Source organism: Triticum urartu, chromosome 7 (assembly GCF_003073215.2).
Source record: "Triticum urartu cultivar G1812 chromosome 7, Tu2.1, whole genome shotgun sequence".
NCBI classification, from domain to species: domain Eukaryota; kingdom Viridiplantae; phylum Streptophyta; class Magnoliopsida; order Poales; family Poaceae; genus Triticum; species Triticum urartu.
In genome coordinates, this window is record NC_053028.1 from 302707385 (window position 1) to 302732772 (window position 25388).

The 25388-nt window shown below is 44.3% G+C and overlaps 2 protein-coding genes across 2 annotated transcripts; both read right to left on the reverse strand.

The window, feature by feature from the left end:
* Positions 1–2602: 2602 nt before the first annotated feature.
* Positions 2603–5003, reverse strand: LOC125524369. Its single transcript, XM_048689428.1, has 4 exons — positions 4916–5003; positions 4658–4737; positions 4249–4339; positions 2603–3453 (listed from the first exon to the last, which is right to left on the reverse strand). Exons 3-4 carry the CDS (start codon positions 4330–4332, stop codon positions 2875–2877), a joined length of 663 nt encoding a protein of 220 aa, XP_048545385.1. The 5' UTR covers positions 4333–4339; positions 4658–4737; positions 4916–5003; the 3' UTR covers positions 2603–2874.
* Positions 5004–6448: 1445 nt separating this feature from the next.
* LOC125525587 lies at positions 6449–12482 on the reverse strand. The gene is made up of 2 exons (XM_048690594.1): positions 12257–12482; positions 6449–7477 (listed from the first exon to the last, which is right to left on the reverse strand). Exons 1-2 carry the CDS (start codon positions 12344–12346, stop codon positions 6905–6907), a joined length of 663 nt encoding a protein of 220 aa, XP_048546551.1. The 5' UTR covers positions 12347–12482; the 3' UTR covers positions 6449–6904.
* Between the last annotated feature and the right edge of the window lie 12906 nt (positions 12483–25388).

The window sequence follows — 25388 nt, forward strand, 5'->3', positions numbered from 1 at the left end:
GGCAGTGCTGTGACGAACTCCATCCCTTGAAGACTCTGAGTTCTCTTCCTCTGCTGCAACTGTGAATGCCAGAGTGATCGAGGATGAAGACGATGCTACTTCACCGCCACCTCCTTCAGCACGCTTTGACTCTGCTCCAAGCTCTTCAGCACCGCCAAACACCACCAACGACCCTGCTGCTTCACCTACTCCTCATGGGAACGAGTAGATGCTTTATGTCTTCAAACCTTTTTGGTCCTTACTGACAAAAGGGGGAGAAGCATATGAGGTTGATAGTCTTCAAGCGGGTCCATATGGGCGGGTGCTTTATATTTTGCTTCGTGCTTACAACTCTCGTTTTGCTACATTTGGTTCTTTGAGTTGTAACACTTAAACTCGATGGTCGTCTGCTACTTATCTGCCACCTTGTGTTGCGACGATAAATTCCGCACTTAGATCATTCTGCAGACGTCCATTTTCCATTATGCATGTCATTATCTTCATATACTTTCACATGCATAGTGGATTGTCATCATAAGTTGAAGTGGATCTCCACAAGTACAATCTGCCATGTGCATTTGCATTCCAAAAGCAAATTACTTATATGCACATCTTCAGGGGGAGCCCTTGCAACTTATGAAGACAATTCCTTATCCTTTACAATTTCACAGATGATATTCCCCGTTGAAAACTTCAACTAGTTTGTCATCAATCACCAAAAAGGGGGAGATTGTAAGTGCATCTAGTGCCACCCCTAGTTGGTTTTGGAGTATTGACGACAAACCTAGTTGAGGGACTAATGTGTTTGTGAGAATTGCAGGATAACACAGGTAGAAGTCCCTCATTGATTCGGTTTTCCTACCAGAGATGACCCCTAAAAATGTATGAAGACATTGAAGTCAAAGGTGGTATATGAAGATATTCACATTGAAGACTATGACAAGAGAAGACACCACATGAAGCCTATGGAGCTCGAAGACTTAGATCTTTCGTAGTTCTCTTTCTTCTGTGTTGAGTCATAGGAACCACCATACTGTTAAGTGGGGTCCAAGAGAACCAGCCAGAATGACTGAAGTGATGCTTAAACAAAACCTATGTCTTCGAGTGAAGACTTTGAGAGCGAATCTTGTCCAGAGTCGGGCAAGTCAGCTTTGCTTGAAGCCCAAGTAAAGTTGTCGTGTGAGTTTGAAATCTGACCGTTGGAACACGTGTCAGTTCCTTAGTGACCCAAGGTCATTTCGGACAAATCAGGTCGGGTTGCCAAGTGGCTATAAATAGCCCACCCCCTACAACCATAAACGGTTGGCTGCTCAGATTCAGAGTACGGCTTTTGTCGTTTGGGAGCAACCCACCTCGAAGCCTTTGAGAAAGAATTCCTTGCGAGGATAAAGCCCTAACCACCCAGAGCCAAAGAGAATTAGGCATCACTTAAGTCTTCTTGTCTGTGTGATCTGAATACTTATTACACTTGAGGACTGTGCATCCTCCAGCCGGTTAGGCGTCGCGTTCTGAGCATCCAAGAGACATTGTGGATTGCCGGTGAACGAAGTCTGTGAAGGTTTGGGAGTCTACCTTGAAGACTTACCAGAGTGATTGGGCGAGGTCTGTGTGACCTTAGCTCAAGGGGGAATACGGTGAGAACTGGGTGTCCTGAGCAGCGTGTTCAGGACTATGTGTCCGGGACTGTGTGTCCTAAGGTTTAAATACCTAGCCGCCCTAACCAGACGTACAGTTATCACAGCAACTGGAACTGGTCCAACAAACATTGTCTCAGCGAGTCACTGTTTCATCTTCTTCTCTTCTTACTGTTACTCCTTGTGAAGTCATTGTATGTTCGCACTATCTTTTGTCTTCACTGAGTGACTGCGTGTTCTGTGTGGCTTCACAATATCTTCCTACCTGATCCTTACTACATTGTTGCTATTAGTCATTGTGCTTTCACTCTATTGAATACTTGACTATGGCTTGCCTAGTGTAGTCTACCTTCCGCTGCAGGGTAATAGGTTTATTTCTATCGTTTGTCTTCATAACTTCCACGTTTTGAAGACTTTCATAAAAATTGCCTATTCAACCCCCTCTAGTCGATATAACGCACTTTCAGTAGCTGCCTCTTATTGTATTGCCCAAAGAAAACTGCTCTTTATTGCATATAATTTTTTTATAAGTATCTCAACTGCCTCTAATTGTACTGCCTAAAAAACTGCTTTTTAGTTTAGTTGTCTAGCTACCCAAGTCAATATCAGATGCTATAAAAAACGAGTAATAGAAATTAGTAGATTCCGGTAAGAGAAATGTCTCCACAACATGAATTTGATATTTGAAAACTCGCCCCGGATTTAAATTTTTCCAACTAATCGATCTTGAGGAGGCGGCAACGGGTAAAAGCAGGTCAGCATACAATCATAGAAACCACAATTAACATATTCCCAACATACAGTTATGCGTATCCAGTAACCAAATTCTGATTGTTATTACCAAGGCAAATTAGACAGTCTTATTACTGTAAGTTATAGTATATAACAAATAAATTGCCCGAAGGCCATTTGTCAATAAATACATGAAACAATGAGGAGCACAGAACATATATAACATGAGAAAACAAGGAAACAATGAATAAAATAGATGAGAGAAAAATTACCACGACCATTGCTTTAGCTCGTTCATAATATATAATACATAATTTACAACATGGGATGGTAGCCCGATACCAAGCTGGTTCATAGAAGCATAATTTATAGTAAGGAAGGGCAGTCTGCCAACAAGTTAGTTCATAGAAGCATAATCTCTGTGCCTTGCTCAAAACAAAGTGAGAAGAGCTACATGATACCAGGTGGTACTTTCCATTACAAAGGCAATGGTTCATAAACATACTGGGTACGATGTGCCGAACAGAGCTCACCAGATACTATCTGTAGTCTCTAGGCACTGCTCCAATTTCAGGCCAATACAACATAGTCTTTTTGCCAACTTTCTTGTGCTTGCGAGTGCTGTTTTCATCGCCCCTTTGGTGCTGTCCTGCCCTCTTAGGCGACGAGCAGCTGTCGTATTTTGTATCTGAGTAGAATACGAGCTCATGTATCTGACAGCATAGAACCATCCTTTGCGTACCTTCTTGATTCTCTTTTTTGCTTCATCCAGGTACCGCTCTAGGAATGTGACTTGATTTTCCAGCCTTTGTACGTGGGTGTAGTGATAGTCCCTGATTTCCTTGCCACATGCATTCTCCATAAACCTAATGGCTGCGATAGCAGCACTGTCTTCTGCTTCATCATAGTTGTTTGAGATCACACCAGATATCGAGGTTCGAACACGCAAACCATCGATCAACTGTAATGATGAATTAAAAGTAACCGTAACACGAGAGTTGTTGCCCGGATATGTCTTATGATGGTAATTCGCAGGCGGCAACTTCAGAGCTTGCAGCATGAGGGCGAAGATGTGGGAATGGGGAATCAGTATTACATGGCCATCTTCCTGCAAAGGAAATAAAAGGATATAATATTTGCTTAACAAAGGGATAATCTCACAATATATTGCATTGAGTTATAAATCAGGGAAAAATAAGTATTAAGTTCTGTTGGTGAAACTAAATTTGTTTGCCTATCGATCAGTATGAACCAATCAATTAGAAACATAATACATCGGTTAATAACTTTAGTCTCATTAAGACATGCTGTTTTACAACAATCATGAACACTGCAAGGGAGTGGCGTTAGCAGGCAATAGATGCGGCCAACATATATTACATAAAAACATCAAGCTAAACAAAGTATATCTGGAAACTACTTCCTTCGCACATATCCCACTAACATGTTTCTACTACATAAATTACAGCTTCTGTCTTTAAAAAATGAATAGCATTTTTGAGTAGCCAATTCTTATAACATAAGAATAATTAGACAATTCCTTGAGCAGCTTCTCTGAACATAGCTCACACACATAGGCTCAAATATGACAAGAAGGCCTTTCTTCCTTTGAAAGGCAGTGATATGGAATTGAACAAACATGAAAACGAAGCAGGTATATCATATATAGTTGATTAAATTGCTTGGTCATAAAACATGACAACGAGTTTTTCCCCAAATGACAGGCAAGACTAAAGTCGCTGCACAGTTGACCACCTACTGCCAGACAGGGTTTCTAATTCACCAAGAAACAGTAGTTAAGTAGAGGTTCCTAGGCATATTTAGGCGTACCAGTGAATTAATAAGACGGTCAGCATGACAGGGCATGGGAACAATTAGTTATACCAGAGGTTCAGTTTGTTACCTTTGGTTCAGAGGGTGTTGTGCTTGACGATGCCAAGCCAGGAGATCCCTTCTCGCAAACATCCCCAACGCCCATGCCGTCCATACGCTGTCTGCGGGGTGTGAGCTAGAAGAGTGAGATTGGGGCAGGGAGAAAATAGATAACAAAAGATAGAGGAATGAATGCATTGAATATATTTGTACATCTACACGATATACAGTTTTCAACAAAGTGCACATAGTTAACACATTTGACAGCACACAGTTCATCTTCTTGACCATCTACAGTTGATGCATGCTACCAAAATTATTACGCATTATCACATATTGCAAAGATGTGCTGGACAACAGCAAATTAAACAAAAAGATGTAGCACACAACAACAGTTGGAACAAAAAGATATACAAGGGGAGAAGAAGACGGGTTTGTACCTTCAAGAGAGATGGCTGTGCTTCGCTCTGCCGCCGCGCCGGGGTAGCACGTAGACCCTGCAACTGTTTCTCCTTCTAACCTGAAGATCGAGCGAGGGGGTTAGAAAATGGATCGAGGGAGAGCTAGCTAGACCGCAAGAAAGAGGGAGATGGGCTAGCGGCGCGCGAGATCGAGGGAGATGGTCCGGGGGCACGGAATAGCTGGAGAGGGTCGGCAGCGCAGAAGAGAGGGAGGGAGGAAGAGGGGCGGCGGCGCACCTGTGCGTCGGAGGAAGTAGGAAAGCAGCGATAGGGTTCGGGGAGAGACGAGCTGTTCCGCGTGGTTTCTTCGTTTTGGAGGCCTCGACTTATGCATGCCAGCGGCCGATTGGGCTGTTAATGGGCCAGGGACCAGGTAAGGCCGGGGCTATGCTAAACTAATATGTGTTTTTCTATTTCTTGCAAGCAGATATCTTATACCTAGGATAATAAGCTATTATTTGTTGTGGCGGTAGAAGTTACATCTGATCAGTTTGTCTGATTCCGCCTTTTGTTTCGTCGGTCCTTCCATACGTTTGTATTTTCTAGATAAGTTAGCATGGCTAGAACTCTTTTGTGAAATCACAAGAACATATTTATGATCATAGTTCCTGTAAACGCCAATGAATATTTATAAAATACGTGAACACTTTACTAAAAGCACACGACTTATAAGAAGTATGTTTTTTTATTCGAAATTCTGACACCGATTAACAGTGAGCCATTATTTATCCCCACGAGCATTTTACAAAAAAATTCAATGAAGTATGAAGCAAACACATCACAATTTTTGTTGGAGCACATGAAATTTTTTAAAAAAATGCATGGATATTTTTTTAAAACCTATTGGAATCAGGAACTAATAAACATGAGCGTGAATTTATTATGTAGTTTGATTTCATCGGCACGAACCAATTATAACCTTATAATAATTAGCTACTTGTTGTGTAGGTCTGATGACATAATCATTTGAGCATGGAGAATCGGCAATATCGCCTATTTTTTCTAAGATGATTGGAGAGATAAATTCCATTAGTTTGACGCAGAGCATACAAAATCTCAAACTAACTAATTGGAATAAGACCATTTCTGGCAGCATATGTTGTAAGCAAATATCACCACATAGTTATGTCTGTCTAATAACCATATTCTGATTGTTAGCAGCAAGGCAAAGTACATGGCCATATCACGGTAAGCTCAAGAATCCAGCAAATAAATTGCCTAAAGACCATTTGCTACAACAAAAGACTGGTGTGCTGGTTTCAACTGTGTACTTAATAAGTTATATGGAGGGCGGTCGTACGATTGTTCGACCACAACTATCATAGCCAAAATATTGAACAATATGCTAAGATCCATATCAAATTTAGAACACACATGTAGCAGAGCCGACCAAAGAAAACGGCTCACATTGCCAGCCGACGACGCCGTTGAACAAAGACCCTGGTCGCTGCTCCTTGCGCTGGTGGAAAACAGCTCCTTCCGTGCGCGTGGTGCCATGGCGCGGGGAAAAGCTTCGAGGCCTTAGATAGAAAAACAGCCGATGCATTTAGATTAATCTCATATCATGGAGCAAACCAACAGAAGGAAATTAATCGGGAGACAAAGGAGGCAGGGAAAGGAACTTGCCTTGGCTATAGGAAAGGGGGATAGCGCCGCCGCGAAAGCCGAATGAATAGGAGAGGTCCACAATGGTGTATTATCAATGACTTTGGCAAAAGTCAGAGGGCAGAAGATAATGTGTGTACGAAACAAAGCAGTAGACATAGCACAGTGAACAGATTAGAAGACCAACATCAGAGCTACCACTTAATTGGTTCATAATTTACAATAACTATAGGGTGGACCGTCTAGTAGCACCGATCATACAACCATCAAGGATTGTCTCATAGGACCGACCATACATAATTTACAATAAGGGTAGGGCAGGTTGCCATCACAGTACTTTATAACAACTCTGTAGAGGCAACATGGCCAGATACGCTGATATTACTTGATAAACCAAAAGAACTTGCGCGTTCTCACACGATCGAAGCATCAGTCGGATCCATCATTAAGGAAATCGTCATACAGGCAGTTTGCACCACAAGCACCCTCGAGGTCCGACGAGTAGTAACCACTGTTCTGGCCCTCATGGTCAGATGGGAAGTAACCATAAAACTCGTCACATTCAGAAAAGTCAGACTCAATGTCATATGGGTAGTCACCAACGCTCTTGACTGCATCAGTTCACATGGCAGCCAGATAGGCAAGGTTGTCAGCTTCTTGAGTAAGATGATAGCAATCCCAGGCCACATCATCTACAACAGAAGAGGATCCTGTAGGCAGGTAGTTGACTGCCATCTTGTCAATACGCCCTGCAGAACCGAGCATGTCATCTGCAAGTGACCCCCGGCCCTTTGCAATGCCCCTGACCCGGAGATTTCTTTTTTCCACCTTAGCCTTCAGATTCCTGATCTTCCTGGACTGTTCGGCAACAGTGTTGGACAGGTAGCTTATATTGGTCTTAATTTTCTCCATCTGAGGGCAGTCAAACTTAATATCCATGGTGGTTTGAAGATGTTCCAAGTAGCTAGTAGCAGCATTTTGTATGGCCTCGTTGACATCCACAGCTGGGTCGCCACTGATCCTCATATGTGGTGCTGGTGCTGACGAATGCGACCGCGATGGCCAGAAGATAGCAGTAGCCACCACCCGGCCCCGGGAATATGAGCAGGTCTTGTATTTCACCTCCGGTAAACCAACTTCAGCAAGAACGGCACTAAGCATAGCCCGTGGCCTAATTGTGACATAACGCTTCATCTATTTAGAATATGTAGAGTGGTAAGTCATCTATACAACAAGAGAAATACACGGAAGTATTTTACTACCAAAGATACAGGACCATAGAAATGTATTATGCTTCATTAGCGACGGGTTCAGATCGAGCACAACATATGTGCAACAGCAAGCTGGAAAACAAATCAGAGTTTCGTGACGGCACAACGACAATGTAAATAGTATGTTAATTATGTCAGGCACATTATTGAGAGGCATTTCTCAAACAACAGCAGTGTTGTATGTCAACTATAATTAGCAAAGGCAAACTGGTAGACCAAAGGAGATAAACGGCATGATAGGAAGCAAATCAAAGGCAAGCATGGATAGCATAAAAAAGATATTCGCGGTATCTAAACAATTTGATACACAGTTGACTGCAGAACATAGCTTACAGAACAGCTTGTAACACCCTCGATGCGACTATAGCTCCCACGTGTCGAGGCATGACTTAGAGACATAATCGCATTGAAGGCATATGTCGCAAGTTAGGCAATCTTCACAACATCCCATATAATATAAATGATAAAGGGGAGATAACATAGTTGGCTTACACTCGCCATGTCAATCAAGTACATAAATAACATTACATCATCCAAACACTCATGGCCCGACTACGGCGCCAAAATAAAAGATAACCCAACATGCGACACGGTCCCGTTCACCCCCAACTGGGCACCACTACTGATCATCAGGAAAGGAAACATAGTAACGTTGAGAGTCTTCGTCGAACTCCCACTTGAGCTCATATGCGTCTCCTGGAGCGGAATCATCAGGCCCTGCATCTGGTGTAATAGTAATCTATGAGCCACAGGGACTCAACAATCTCACACCCTCGCAATCAAGACTATTTAAGCTTATAGGTAAGGCAAGGTAAATATATGTGGAGCTGCAGCAAGCGACTAGCAAGTATGGTGGCTAACTTATTCGCAAAAGAGAGCAAGAAGAGGAGGCAAAGCACGAGCGAGAAACTAGAGAGCAACCTGCGCAAACATTACTCCAACACCGTGTCCACCTCCCGGACTCCGCCGAGAAGAGGCCATCACGGTAACACACTGAGTTGATTCATTTTAATTAATTAAGGTTTAAGTTATCTACAACCGGACATTAACAAATTCCCATCTGCCCATAACCGCGGGCACGGCTTTCAAAAGTTCATATCCCTGCAGGGGAGTCCCAACTTAGCCCATGACAAGCTCTCACGGTCAACGAAGGAATAGACCTCCTCCCAAGACGTTCCGATCAGACTCGATATCTTGGTCATTCAAGACACTTCGACAGGTTAAAACAAGACCAGCAACACCGCCCGAATGTGCCGACAAATCCCAATAGGAGCTGCACATATCTCTTTCTCAGGGCACACTCAGATTGTCTAAACTTCCGGTAGGCCAGCCCAGAGTTGCCCCTGGTAGCCACCGGCGGCTGACAGTTTGGACCAACACTCAGAGGAGCACTGGCCCGGGGGGGTAAAATAATGATGAACCTTGAGTCTGCAGAACCCAAGGGAAAGAAAAGGCTAGGTGGCAAATGGTAAAACCAAGGTTGGGCATTGCTGGAAAAGCTTTAATCAAGGCGAACTATCAAGGGGTTCCCATTATAACCCAACCGCGTAAGGAACACAAAATCCGGAAACATAACACCGATATGACGGAATCTAGGGTGGCAAGAGTGGAACAAAACACTAGGCGAGAGGCCGAGCCTTTCACCCTTTACCAAGTATATAGATGCATTAAGATAACATAGCAATATAATGATATCCCAACAAGTAAATAGATGTTCCAACAAGGAACGGCCTTCAATCTTCACCTGCAACTAGCAACGCTATAAGAGGGGCTGAGCAAAGCGGTAACATAGCCAATCAACGGTTTGCTAGGACATGGTGGGTTAGAGGTTTGGCATGGCAATTTGGGAGGCTTGAAAGCAAGTGGTAGGCATCACAGCATTGGCATAGCAAAAGAGCGAGCAAACTAGCATAGCAAAGATAGTAGTGATTTCGAGGGTATGATCATCTTGCCTGCACAGTTGTCAGAGTTGACTGGATCCTCGAAAGCAAACTCAACGGGCTCCTCGTTAGCAAACTCGTCTCCCAGCTCTGCCCAAACAAGACAAACAAGCAAAAAGGATACAATCAAACACGTGCAAACTCAAACAACGCAATGCAAAGATGGTATGCTATGCGGGATGCGATGCGGGATGCGATGCGGGATGCGAAATGCAAAATATGACAGGAAATGCATGAACCTGGCCTCAACTTGGAAATCCAAGTGTGCCACTGGAAAGATGAGATGAAATCGCTTGAAAACGATATAAAGAACGCCGAAATCGGAGTTACGGTTTGGAAATGGCAAGCGATTCAAAAATGACACCGGTCTGCGATTTACAGCAAGTAGGCATCTAAATGCAATGAAATGAACATGCTACAGCACCCAAACATGACAACAAAATACATGGAAGGGATGCACACAAGATTCTTAACAAAAGTCTAGCACTGAGCTACGGCCAATTCATCCATTAACAGGTTCAAACAAGCATGGCAAAAATGCATATGGCAAACAGATCTCAGACTTAGTGAAATTAACACTTGTCTGGAATTTCAGATCAGGTAGCCCTCTTCGGAGCCACAAAACTACATGCTACAGGATCTGAACATCGCAAAGTAAAGCATGGCATGGAGCTACTCAAAGAGCTTAACAAAAGTCCCTTAGTGACCTTGAGCCAAAAGGGATCGGAAAATACAATTGCAAGCATGTGAACATAGCAAAAACATAATCAGATCACATACTTAGTGAAAACTGACACATGCTGAAATATAACTCAAGTAGGCATGTTTACGAGCTCGATGCACTCACTACGGTGCAAGTCATGGCAAGACAAGCATACAACCATCAAGAAGGCACAAAATGCAATCAAGACATGGCAAGAACAATAACATAGCATGCACGGATCAACTACAACATCACCGGCAAAATCGCAAACAAGTTGACAATCTGCCCAGATTCACAAAGTAGCAAAAGTAGAGCTCGATTGACTCAATCTAGGGTGCTCCATAATTGCAAACAAAGACATGGATAGGTAGAGCACTACAATATTAACAAAACATCCTTACTTATCATCCTCAAAAGAGGCACGAATCACTAGGAAACAACATGAACATATGGCATCATGAGATAAACAGATCAAGGACTTAGTGGAAATGCTAAGTCCCTGAAAACAGAATTACTAAGTGCACCACTTTGCAAGCTTGCACTAGTCACCAAACACATCCTAAAAATACATGGGTTGCATCTCTGGAAAGATGACAAAACCCTTAACAAAACACATGTAGAGCATCAGGGCATATCATGCACACATTAAACATGGCAAAAATGACAAAAACCTAAACGGAGTAGCAGATCTGACAATTAACTCAAGTAGCCCTCTTCTAACGGCATTTCGGGCATCGAGATGAGCTCAAATGAAAATGATGCAATGGAATGAAATGATGTACTCTCTGAGATGAACATTTTGATATGCTATATGCATGAATCGGAGCTACGGATGCAAAGTTACAGCCTAACGAACAAGAGCACTTGAACTGAAAATATCTGGGACTTAGTAGAAAAAAAATCACCCCGCGAGAAAAAAAAATCAACTCCGGCAAGAAGAGGCCGGTTCCTCCGTCTCCGGCGACGGCGAGGCTCGAGCGCGGCGGGGGGAAGCCGGGGAGCGGCCGGACTCCGGCGGGGCGGCCGGATCTGGCTCCGGGAGGCGCGGATCCGAGGCGGCGGCGAGCGGATCGGGGCGGCGGCGGCCGGATCGAGGCAGCGGCGAGGTTCCGGTGGCGTGAGGTTCCGGTGGCGGCGGCGGCGTGGCCGGCGACGAGGAGGTGAGGCGGGAGGCCGGCTCGGGCTGAGGAGGAGGCAGGCGGCGACGATGGGCTCGCGGGGGCCCCGAGCCGGCCTCGCGGGCGGCGGCTGGCGGCGGAGTGCCACGTGGCGGGCGCCTATTGGCCCGGGCGGCGGAGCGGACAATGTCCGGCGGCTGGATTTTTGTCTGGCGTGGCGCGGGGACGATTTCTAGGGTTTCGCCCGGGATTTGGAATGCGGGGATCTATATATAGGGGTAGAGGGAGCTAGGAGAGTCCAAATGAGGTGCGGTTTTCGGCCACGCGATTGTGATCGAACGCTCTAGATGATGGAGCAGAGTTAGCTGGGTTTTGGGCCAAATTGGAGGGGTGTTGGGCTGCAACACACACGAGGCCTTTTCGGTCCCTCGGTTAACCGTAGGAGTATCAAACGAAGTCCAAATGGTACGAAACTTGACAGGCGGTCTACCGGTAGTAAACCAAGGCCACTTGGCAAGTCTCGGTCCAATCCGGAAATGTTTAATCCCCACACACGAAAGAAAGCTAGAAATGACCACCGGAGGAGAACGAAGCGCCGGAATGCAAAACGGACAACGGGGAAAATGCTCGAATGCATGAGACGAACACGTATGCAAATGCAATGCACATGATGACATGATATGAGATGCATGACAACGATAACAACACACGGATACAAAGACCCGAACCCGAGGAAATAAATAACTTAACGCCGGAAACGGCTAGAGTTGGAGTACAAAATTGGGAAAGTTACATCTGGGGTGTTACACAGCTGTACCACAAAACACAAGTCAACAAAGTATTCTCTCATTGTCATAGACGAACGACAGGCCCAGTCGCATAAAGGCCGGACAGATCTAAAGCAGGCATGGTTTAAAGTCGACCAAGCAAACGGGATTTACCTTGGCAGCTGGAGACATCGTTGAACGAACATCATGGTCGTTGTTCACCGCATCGACGAAGAAGAGCGCCTCCCGTGCGCCTGTTGTCATCGCGCGAGGAAAAGCTTGGGGGTGCCTGGATGCACAGATCGACGATACCGTAAGGAAGTGTCCAAAATACAGCCGAATTTTGCAAAAGCCAGCGAGCCGGCGAGATAAAAAAAAGATGAAGGGTCTTGCCTTGTACAGAGTAGGAGGAGGAGAGGGCGCCGCCATGAAATAGTGCAGGGAAGAACAAGCAAAGAGTGGTTGCCCTAGCATTGTTTATATAGTAGTATATAGGGGAGGCACGCATCGAACGGGCCAGGCCGAAGGCCTGTCATACTGAACTGGGCCCGAACAAGAGCCCGTGCACAGGTAACAGCCATATGGCAACTAAAAAAATGACAATTGTTTCTTTGCTATAAATAAGGACGGCGATGGCTACATAACTACTTGTTGTTGCTTAAGAAAAACACATATCCTAAACTAAATTCGAAAGATGCTTGTTATTCAGAGGAGGAACAAGCAAGTCGCAACTAAGGAGACAATCTAATACCAACAGCAAGCCCTTTTTTGTTGCCATTAACATTTTACAAATTAGTCAATAAAATTTAAAACAAACAGATCACATCTTTTATCAAAACACATTAAAGCTTATGAAGGAATCATTTTAGCTTGGAGAACCGGCAATATCGTTTATTCTTTCTAACATGATTTGAAATACTAATTTCAATAGTTTGACACAGCGTGTAAGAAAGATAGATGTAATTAACTGGAATAAGATCATTCCTAAAAGCGTATGTTACAAGAAAGTAGAAGTGAGTCTAACAACATGATAATTACCTCACAACATAACCATGTGAATATTATTTCCTAAGGAGAGAAGTTAGTAAATCAATGCCTTCTAGACACATGTTCACAGCACATAGTTATCTATGTCCAGTAACCATATTCTGATTGTCAGTACCAAGTCAAAGTACACAACCATATCAATGTAAGTTCAATAATCTAACAAATAAAATGCCTAAAGGCCATTTGCCAATAAGCATATGAAACAACGAGGAGCACATAACATATATAACACGAGAAAAGAAAGGAACAACTAATAATATAAATGAGAGGACATTCACCATGACCAGTGCTTAGCTTGTTCATAATACATAATGCTTAGCTTGTTCATAATACATAATTTACAATATAAGCCGATAGCCTGCCACCAGGCTGGCTAGTTCATACAAGCCTAATTTATAATAGGGAAGGGCAGTATGCCACCAAGCTGGCCCATACAAGCATAATTTACAATAAGGTAGGGTAGTCCATACAAGCATCATGTCTAGTTATGATAGTACTACACGGCACACCAAAATAAGCCGTTACGACTACTGATCAATCACCAAGGGGAACGGTGACATCAAGCGACGACTGTTGCGGCTTTAGAGCAACGCAAGACTCAATTGCCATGACCTGGAACATCGGGCGCCTTGATCTGAAGCTGTCTTGGGTAACCCGGACAACGAACCTGAACTTCATGGAGCATAATGCTTTAAACTCCTTTGGTGGAAACCTTGTTCGAGCAACGGCATGGAACAAGTTCTTGATTGGTTCATCGTCAGGTTTATTGTTCCGTATCACCTACATGGCAGTTGTACCAACTACAACTTGAGCTGTTCTACCAATCAGAAGAAACCCGGCCTCATCCGTGCCGTCGGTGCACACCAAACACATACGGTACCTGTATTGCAAGTTACAGTAAACAAATCAATATAATTGAAGGCATCATGTATCGTAATCAAGGATATAGGAACAACTCGTACCCGATCGTAGGTTCCACCCCCTGGCAACCTTGAGTGCATACATAGACCGGTGCACAAGGGACGGAGCCAGGTCCAGGAAGCACATTACAAAAGCATCGAGAGCAATACACAAACCACCACACGGGTAAGGGATACAGCCTAGTCATCCTCGCTGCACAACGAAATACATGGCCCTACACAGACAGATATCACAGTTAGTGAGCATACATCCGAATGACATAATCCAACAGATTTGATATGATCAGGACATGATGTACCTTGTTTTCAAACAGGTTAAAATTATTTAACTTGCACATAATCATCTTTGGGTGGTGATCGTCAGGGTAAGACCTCAGACCACTCTCTAAAGGCAATGGAGCCTCTGCAATTGGACGGAACTCCTGTGCATGGCTATATGAAAATGCTATTCGGTGAGACCCAACCGACAGAGAAAGAACGCAAATAAAGCAGCACCGTACCTTGACAGATACATAACGTTGATATCCGGTATATCCTCATTTAGATACCACCCAGTGGATGACCTAGATGCTAAGCCTCTCCGCCCTGCAGACACATTATCTTTGTCTTAGTTAGACAAATCAAACCAGAAGCAATTAATACATGTGCCAACGGATAACGGATTTTACCATTATACATGCGGACGGTCATGCCATAAAATATGATCACGCCTGTGTCGGTGCTTCCACGCAAAAGAACATCTGAACCATTGAATCTAAAAGCATGCTCCCCCCATAGTCTTACTTTAACTTCATAGCCAATGAAACAACGGAGTTGCTACAGGATTAGTTAGATAGCTAGTTAACACAAATTTCATACAGTACTCCTAACGGAGGGCAGGACACGACGCGTACCTGAGATCGCGAACAAAGACATCTCTCACACGTACAGCCTGTGTCCAAGGCGGCGGTTGAAAAAATGCTACATCAGAGACACTGCTTATGACTCCGATGACATCTATAAGAGCAACAGACAGTTGACAGAGCGATCAGCAATCAACACGCACCAAACATGGTGCATACAAAAGCTTGCTGTACATACCAACCAATCGTGCAGGAACATCTGTGGCCGGAGGCAGATTGTTGATCGGCGTAAGCTCATACGACCAATGGACAGGATCATCCGGAATAATATCGAGGCGACGAGCAGTTGTTGATCCAGTGAACCATAATGTATAAGTGTCTTGCACCGCCTTTAGTATTACTGCAGGGGACTTAATATGAAACCTGGCACACACATACAAGCTCCTCTCATGTAGATTGTCCACAAACATGTCCACGACCTCATTGGGCATAGTCGCGTTGGCATGGTTTCCCTACAGAAGAATGCACATGCAGAATAAATCAGACAACTAACTAACAGCAAATTATCCTACAGACAGGCGCCAAAACACATCAGCCATCAGTATCACAAACAAAGAAACATAAATCATACTATATAAATCACAGTTGATAAAAGGGAGCATCCCAATCTCACGAAGAGAACATAATGCAGAGAAGGACAAACCAATGTAATCAGTATACGAGTTATAAAAGATTGGAAAATAAATAGCTATTTACCTTCTCGTCAGTCACCACCATATGTATACTCTTGATAGGACCATCCTCAAAGCCACCTCGTTGGTACCACAACCTGGAGATTCGCAAGTAGATGGGCTGGTTCCACAAAGCGGAAGAAATTCCAGACAGATCTACATAAAGAGGCGCCGGCGGGGATGTAACCTACAACAAGTGGATAGAAGAGTAAGAAGCAGCAAAGACTTTTGATAAGGAAAAAGCAGATGCATTTACCTTTGGATCCATCTCCAGATCCACCGCTCTTGTGGACGACCGTCGCCGTCGGCAAAGGAGCCAGACACCAACCGTCTGGAGCTGAGCTAGGGTTTCAGTCAGTGCAGACCGAGTAAAGGAACGCTTGTGTCATATAGCGAAACCAACTGGACCCATCGCAACAGTATCACGCACGTACACACAAGCCCATTTACGTCCAAAACAGCCCACATACACTCCACAGGCCCACGCAGCTTCAGATTATCATAAGCGAGAATGGTGCGTGCTAGCCTTCAGCCTATACTTTATTGTAGGGAAAGGGAAAAAATACGGTGCCAGTAAGACAAATATTCAGGGCGAACCAACATCCCAAAGGCACGAGGCACATGAATAGTCCACAACTCTGTCAAATTAAAAATAGAGAGGAATAACGATGGCGTCCGATTATAAAGCTTGTCAACAGGACGAAACAACCGATCGAACATAACAAAGAAAGCATAGGATGCTAGTTATATTCAAACAGTGTGCTAGAAGGTCCAGCAACAATTCACTTTCGGACAGCCAAACAACTGAACCACAGTGGGCAATACATATGTTCTAAATACAAACAGACATAGGTGACAGGCATCAACACATGCAATAATGTTAACATAACAAAAAAAGCATAGGAAGCTAATTATCTTCAAACGGGGTGCTAGAAGGTACAGTAACAACTCACTTTCGGACAGCCAAACAACTGGAATACTGGACCACAGTGGGCAATACATATGACCCAGATACAAATCAGACACGGGTGACAGGCATCAACATAGACAATAATGTTAACATCCATGGAACACAAGCAAGATCCAAGCAAGAAGGCACAAAACAGTATACACAATAACAAGCATACGATATCAGGTATCCGGGCAAGTCACTACATTTACCAGCAGCGAATAACTAAACGGCACCACACAAAAGTAAACACCGACGCCAGTCCAAGTACTAATAGCGACTGGTCTTTCGCGAACACCAGACTAAAGTATTTGGCAGAACATAACACTTCATCATAAGCCACACGACACGACAAAAGGGACGATAGACTTAGAGAGAGCTTCATCATCTAATCCATGCCGAAACGTTCACTCGCTAGGGCATCACTCTGACCAGACGCATGACTAACACGAAGCAATCCTGTAAAAACACAAACTCAACTAAGAAGCAAATCGGACGGAACACATAAGGCAACCGATGGTATAAGAGGCATGTAACAGGCATACCAAAAGAGCAGGGTTCCTCAGGGCATATGATCTATAGCTTGGGCCTTTTAGCTGCAGAGGGGTCGTCCCCCTGTGACACCAGGCCTCCCGTTGATTCACTTAGAAGGCAAACAACAATCATGTGAAACATAGCAGCAATGACTCACATACCATCAAAAGATTTATTTAGACCAAAGCAAGATACCTCTCAGTAGCAGTAGGATCACCACCATGAGTGACGGAGCCGCCATCCAATTTTTCAGCCCCCTAGCAGACGAAAAAAGATATACCTCATGAGCTGAATAATCGACAATCACATGACTAAGTGTAAATAAATAATAACCAAGAAAATGATCTGTAAGACCTGAGTAGGGGCAGCAGGGAACAACTGTTTACGCAATCCAGACTTGGGCATATTACCGCTCAGCACCTTCTCTACACCGACACTACAAGCAACAAACTTACCCAAGTCATCTCACACATATCACACATATAAAACAATCTGATAACAGCATGTTGGGCAATTTTTCTGGAACAGCTATCGTACCCTTTGTTGACAGAAGCTGGCGAAAGATGACCCTTGTTGTAGTTTGGTGTGGTAGGCTCCTAGAAACAAGATACGTACCGGTTAAGGCAAATCACACAAACAAAACGATTGCACGGCAACAGAAAACATGTCTTCTCGAGAGAGCATCCCACCTTTGGCCCTGCCCCAGCATACACAAGCTCATCAGTGTGCTCACTGTCTGCGATAGATAGAGATGGAACCGATCCAGCGGGTATCACATCGGTTGGTAAACCAGCACCAGCAAAGGAACTTGTACTGCCACCAGACAACCCGGATGAATCTGCCTTACGATACAGAACCGCATTCCGCACAATTGGCTCAACAGGCAAGTCCAGCCTGTTTACTTGAAACGATGTCACTTCTGTGTCAGGTAAAAAGCTCTTTGAGGTGATGGACACTACAAAGCTATGCCTTTGCCCAACCAATGCAGACAACTCTTTGGGCACAGAATAATCTTCGCGTGCCATCTGGACAATCTCATCAAGAGGAGCGGTGTTAGACTTCCCATCACGGAGCAGAGTAATCAGAGACCTACCAACAAGATCTTTGCCTGCCCGGTCAAAGAAAACGAATTCAGCTTCCCCTGTATCGTCTCCGCCCATGAAACAGATCCGGTACCTGCAACATAGCACAAATTTGGTATACACCCAAACGAACAAAGGATGTGGAAACGAACTCATGTATGTGCAAAGATAACTACCTCAGCATTGCACCGACGCAAGAACAGTCGGCACCAGTACACTTGTAGACGGTCCCATATGGATGTGAGGTCTTGTAGCACTTTGTGCATGACATGAACCAATAGCGCAGGCCAGGAATCAAGCCACTCAATGTAACCGAGCAACGGAAACGCACATCCTACAAAGGAGACGACGGAGGGTAAAAACAATATTCAATAGGAATGCAAAGAAACACGCCATAGAACAAACCAGAACAAACGGAGAAGGACAAGATATTGACCTGGTTCTTATGGATGTTCAGGGCCAAAAGTTCATCAACTGCCTTGGTCTCCAAATCGACCTGGGCACTAACCTCAGCTGATGTCTGTCCTTGAAGGACAATTTTTTCTACAGGAGAGAACCTGCCTTGGAGCCTTCAGGCAACATCCAGAAAAAAACACCAAGTTAGGCAAGGGAGGGCACACAAGGAAACTGAACATCAATGGAACACCACACACCTCTGGGTGAATTCCAGCATTTCTAAAATGTCATCATTAATGTACCAACGACATGCCACGCTCCCACTTATACCTCTTCGACCTGCAGACCATTACAAAAGCTAGATCAGGGTACGCGAGTACACGCGGGCAAAAGAACAGGCACCCAAGTAACTTACGCATAGTACTCACCCTCATAGGTCTTTACAAAGGTTCCAACAAACAGCACAATGACTGGTCCAGTCAGACCTAGCTCGATAACAGCATCTCCATCAAAAGCCATAGCACGTTCGCCCCAGAGGACAATAGTTATCTAGTATCCACTGCACAGTGGGCAAGACATGGTCAAACAACAGCTAAGATAATTGGAACAACGACATAAATATTAGACAACTGGCAGAGCAAGATATCATACCTCAGATCTTTGATACCAACGCACCGCTTTATGTAAGGCTCGCTCCTGTTCGAGTTGTGATACGTAACAACATTGGATACTCCAGTGATAACGCCAAGCACATCTAAATAACCAAACAAAGGGAAAACATATCACAGGTGCACATGGCATATGCCGGAATGGAACAACTGTTTGGACAACACACCTATGAAGAAAGCAGGTGTATCTTCAGGGGCAGGTAGGCGAGACAGGTCGGTGAGCGAGTAGGTGCAGAAAGGGAACTGAGCCTCTGGATCAGTATTAGGATCGGCCGTGGTGAACCTATTGAACCTGATCATGTGTTTCGAATCGACAGGCTTGAAATAGTGTTTATTCGGGAACACCAGAAAATCAGAAAGCTCATACGCACATCCTTCTCTTAGTTTACCCATAAACTTGGGGACAAGTTTCTCCCGAATCTCAGCATAGATATGGTCACCCTATCAAGGAATAGCATGTATCAAGCACCAGGCAAGAAAGATAAAATAAAACTACAAACAAGACAATGCACATCAATTGGACAAGGCATATACCTTAGTATCCATAAGGACAATGTCAGTGTGTGTTGATAGGGCCATTATCAGTGGTCCCACGGTGTTGCCACAGGCGCGAAACATACACACGGATAGTCAGGTTTTTGTTCCCGGGAACAAGACCCTGTAGACCAGCCATCTACAACAGGATACCCAGCAACAGAAGACAGTTGTACTGTTAAACTGATTAAATATGCACAATAGAAAATAAAGCACAACATAAAGTCAACGACCAACCAGAAAAACGTCCAAAACACCATCCATACCGCATGGGAACAATTATCCATATATCCAACAGCAAACATATCCAACCAAAATACCACGTAATCCAAAAAAAATATGCCAACACCTACCAAAATGAGGAATACCATTGTAGACAACCGTAAGTCATCCCCGCGGCCCTAAAGACCTCAGGGAAAACAATGTTTTTTGTCTTAGAGCTACATTTGCCATCAGTGTCCAATATAAGAATCTTCAGCAAACCTCTCGAAGTAACACGAGACACTGCCACATACAACTGACCATGCGTAAATACAGGACTCTTAAGATATATACCAACACATGCCAATGTCTCTCCCTGGCTCTTATTAATTGTCATGGCATAGCATAGACGAATAGGAAATTGACGGCGCCTAAGCACAAAGGGTGCATTTCCCTTCTTTGCCAACAGTTCAATCCTAGGGATATAAACGGCGTCACCCACATGGGAGCCAGTCATGATAACAGCCTCGATGAATCGGTCACCCAATTCCTTTACAACCAGGCGCGTACCGTTACATAAACCATTAGTTTGGCTCAGGTTTCTAAGTAGCATAATTGGAACACCAACCTTAAGTGTCAGTTTATGATTTGGAAAATTTATAATCTTGGTTGCGTTTAGGTACTCAATGGGGTAGTAGACATCTTGTCCCTTGACAGTATCTGCAGAACCGTCGACAGAATCGGCACTCAAGTAGTCTCTGCTATCGGTAGGGACTAATCCAAGGACATGGTCGTTAATATCTTCAGCATGGTCATTCGTAGGGGCTAAAATAGCTCTTTCTTGCAAGTAACCAGAATTTAAGTAGTTTTGCAAAAAATCTCCATAGACAGCAGAAACAATAGCCGATATTGGATCACCGGACGTACAAACCAAGAGGTCGTCCGGTAATTCTATCCAGGAAGCCCCACCCTCATCATCTTGCCTCTTGACAGGCAACTTGCCCTCACCTAGATCCAGCACCCACTTGCTAAATAAGGCAACACTTTCCTGCACCCGCATATCTGCATCGGGTACAACCAAGCGCATGTTAACCGACATCGTCAATTTATGAACAGACCGCCACAACGGAGAATTAGTGATTGCCGCATCAACGATCTGAGGCCTAGTGCCTCCCTCAACAACCGGCAAGATCTGTCTAAGGTCACCACCCAAGACCATCACTATTCCACCAAACGGTATATCCGCAAGATCTGGATTACTCGCGGAAAGAACGTCATGCAGAGACCTGTCTACAACCTCGAAGCACTTCCTGTGTGCCATAAGTGCTTCGTCCCAAATAATAAGCGAAGTAACCATCAACAGCTTACAGAGCTGGGAGCCCCTCTTAATATCACACTATGTATTATCATCAAGAATGATAGGTATCTTAAAGCGAGAATGAGCCATCCTACCACCAGGCAATAGCAACGACGCAATGCCCGAAGATGCAACAGTAAGCACAATCTTTCTCTCACCTCTAAGTTTAGCACATATTGCATTCCACAAGTAGGTTTTCCCAGTACCACCGTACCCAGAGATAAAGAAAAACCCAGGTTCCCCCGCATGCACACAATCCACAATTGCTTTGTAAGCAACCAACTGGTATTCGTTTAGACTATTAAACATGACCAAGGCCTGTTTGGACAAAGCAGTTGCATCATAACACAACTCCTCATGAATTAAACGGTTATCTTCAGATTGTCCACTCTCGCCAGAGCGAGATGGCAGATTAAAGTTTCTAATATCAGAGCCATGCTTCAAGAAAACCTCGGCCAACTCGTCAAGAAGCATGCATCTCAATCTTTCAGGAGGGACGACATAGTTCTTATTACCTAGGGCCTGCCGCAGCCTATGCTGGATATCATCGGACATGCTATCACAGTGACGCTAAAAAAAACAAGCTCATCCTTGATAGAACAATGCATGAGCATGGTCACAAACAAATGCCTAAGACGATGGCCAAACCCCCAGACAACTGCCTCATCAAATGCTACATACCACTCGTTGTCATCACCTAACAAACCACGGGCGGCACATGCCTCTTTAAAAGTATGGTAAAGACGACCATTGTATGACCGGAGACCCTCGTAAGACGTAGCCCCTCTAACAATCATCAAGAGCATGCGCAAGTAATACAACTCACCACTCAAAGGATGTACATAATATATGCGGCCAATCTTTTGACCCCCACCCCTTGGATGCCATGATCTACTTTTAGCTTCCCATGTCCAAGCAGTTGGAAAATCACAGTACGTCAATGAGCGAGCATCTTCAAACATCTCATTAGCAACGAACCATTCAGTAAGCATAGTCTTTTGCAAGAAGTCAGAATCAACAATTTTGGTGAGGTCAACACCAGAACGATAGTAAACAGTATTCATACCAGGCATATGAACAGTCAGCCTTTGAACGGATGGCATTTTATAATGTATTTCAAACCCAAATATACGCCATAGCGCATCATACTCACATATATAGCGACATATCAGATACTCTTGAATCTCATCTACCGTGCGACAACCATCTTTATTTAACTTTTTTAGCCTCTCTAACATGACCTTAGAGTAGTCAGCGCCTTTAGTCACGTACTTAAAGAGGTATTTCATAACCTGCGTCTTATTACACCACTCTACATTTATATGGCCCTGGAATTTCTTAAGCATTGCCATGTTATAAGGAACAACGTGCCTATTATCAAGATAATGACCATTTTTATAGACCCTTTGACCATTGTTGCGACGCCGATACAAGACAAACCCATTATCATCAACAATAGTGGTATCTCTGAAATCCTTAGGAAAATATTTAGAACAAGCACCATTTTTCATGCAGATGCACTTATCATTCATGTCACCACACGGACCGTGCATCATGAATTCAGAAACTAATGCATATCCTAGAGGATCAAGTAACGGATCAGGTATCTCAGCAGATATGAACGAATTAATACTTTCAACACCGATCTCACCGTTGCCTCCTTTCCTCCACACAAGTATGTGCGCGTGAGGCAGCCCTCGCTTCTGGAACTCAACGGTATACAAAACTGAAAACAAAACAGGAAAGTCACATCAGCCAGACTATTCAACAGAAAGACAAGAACACTGTCAACAAACCACAATAAAAGATATAGCACATCAGCACACAGTACCAGCAGTAACCGCACCAAAAGCCCGTCCGGATTTGATCTCGTCTAAGTACTCGATGAGCTTCATGTGATAGACCACAACAACAATATCTGCCCTATCAGAAGGCGTCTGGCCGGGTTCCAATGAATTGGTGATCTCAGGCCATTTGGGATTGCAAGTGAAAGTGGTAAACACATCTGGCGCACCGTGCACTCGACAAACTGCGAGACCATCATGGAAATTTTCATTGTAATAGCGACGACCACCAGTATGACTGGAAGGTACAATGGTTCTCTTCCCAAGAGCATCACCATCAACACACCCATCACCCACCGCATCAGCAATGCCCTGCATGTGCTCCGACCTCAGCATATCCTGGTTTCTTAAGATGTACCACAGCCTATTTTCATCAATGCATGCACGCGCATCGACTACCGCCTGGGAGGAGAGAAGGCCATAACATATATAGGGATTAGGCTGATCACTTCTATAGTGACACATAAAACGATAGTAATCCTGCATGGTCATCCTATTTCGACTATTAGTGGAATCATCACCACCACCAGCAGGGTACGAAGAGGATGCCTCATCAGGTGGGCTTCCAAGGGTGTGATTAGGATCAACAGGACCGCCATTATCATCGTCTTCAGGAACAATCAGGTGAGGAACATTGACCTGAAACCCCCTCTCTCCATAAGGGAAGAGCAGCGGGTACTGCAGCGGCATGAACGCAGTATTCAGAGAGGATATCTATTGTAAACCATCGGAACGGCTGCAAACAACAATGTCCCGACAGGACGCTTCTAATGTTAAATCACCACCAACTATTAGAGCAGCAAGTCCAATGGTTGTAGGCAAGCTAAATTGGGGACTATCGCCCTTTGAAGGCCCAATAATACGAATCGAGATATCCTCGATGGGCTCATCCCCACGACCCTCTATCATCCTACTCGCCTCCCTAAAGGTTTGCACCAATGGATTAGACACATCAAGCATGTCTCTAAGACCAACCACAATATTCTCATCCACACCCCCAGTAGGCTTATCTTCTGGATTCAAGGCATTCATCCTATGCCTGATCTCATTAGCTGGGTCATGTATATACAACTCAGCAAACTTCGGGGTATCATCACCTTTAGGCACCAATGAACCAATACGATGGGACACCTGACCACTAATCTTAAAAATCTTAGGCCCACGGCTACCACCAAATGAACGCTCGATAGTAGCACCCATCAAAGTGAAGGCGAACATACAATTGTACTCACGTATAGACCGGAGGAATTTTTTAGCACGAGAAGTACCATCGAACCGAAGAAGCTCCCGGAGATAGGCCGGGGGATCCTTAAAGGGGGGAACATATACCTTTGCGTCTTTACAACAGCAATAGTAAACCATTTTACGCAGTGTCCACGATGACTTGGCCCTAGAACACTCAGCATACCAAAAGGAAGCACCACAGTATTGGCACAAAAAATCAGGAGGACCATAGTATGACCTATCTGCATAGGAAGCTAACAAACAAAAGAACACACAGCTATCAGGCAGAAAGAAAAAATGAGACAACCATCACACAACCAAAACACCAAAGATCATGTTCATAGATACCTTTTAAGGACTCGGCAAACTTGACCGAATAACCTTGCCAATCCTTTGGCAAAGGGCTCTGGACAACAACACCTAACAAGACATGCAAAACCAAATAAGAAACCCTAAGGAAAACAACGTCAACTAACAAAGAACCAGAAAGAATTTAATGCACCTTCATATCCAGGGCGACGCAACTTAATTGTCACTCTCCTCTTTTTCCATTTGTTGCGATCTACCCCAATCACCTCCGAACCCACGTAAAACGAATAACCATGCCAATCCCTCGGCAAGAAACCATCGACAACATGCTCTGAGAATACATGTATAACTTAATCAAAACAACTAAAGGAAAGAAAATAAAACCCAACAACAGAGCAGGAATCTCTATGCACCTTCATATCGGGTGCGACGAAATTCAACAGCCATTTTCCGTTTCTTGCGATTTACCGTAGTAATGGACGAACTCAGAAAAGGAAACCAACCATAGCCTAACAACAAGAGAATAACACAACAATCAACACATTCAGCAAAACAGCCCACCAAGCGAAAGAACAAAGGAAGAAAAGTGGATAGGTACGCACGTGTACGACTTTGGGATGGCATATCAACATCCTGCCGTGGCACTAACGTCTCGCAATCCCCGACAC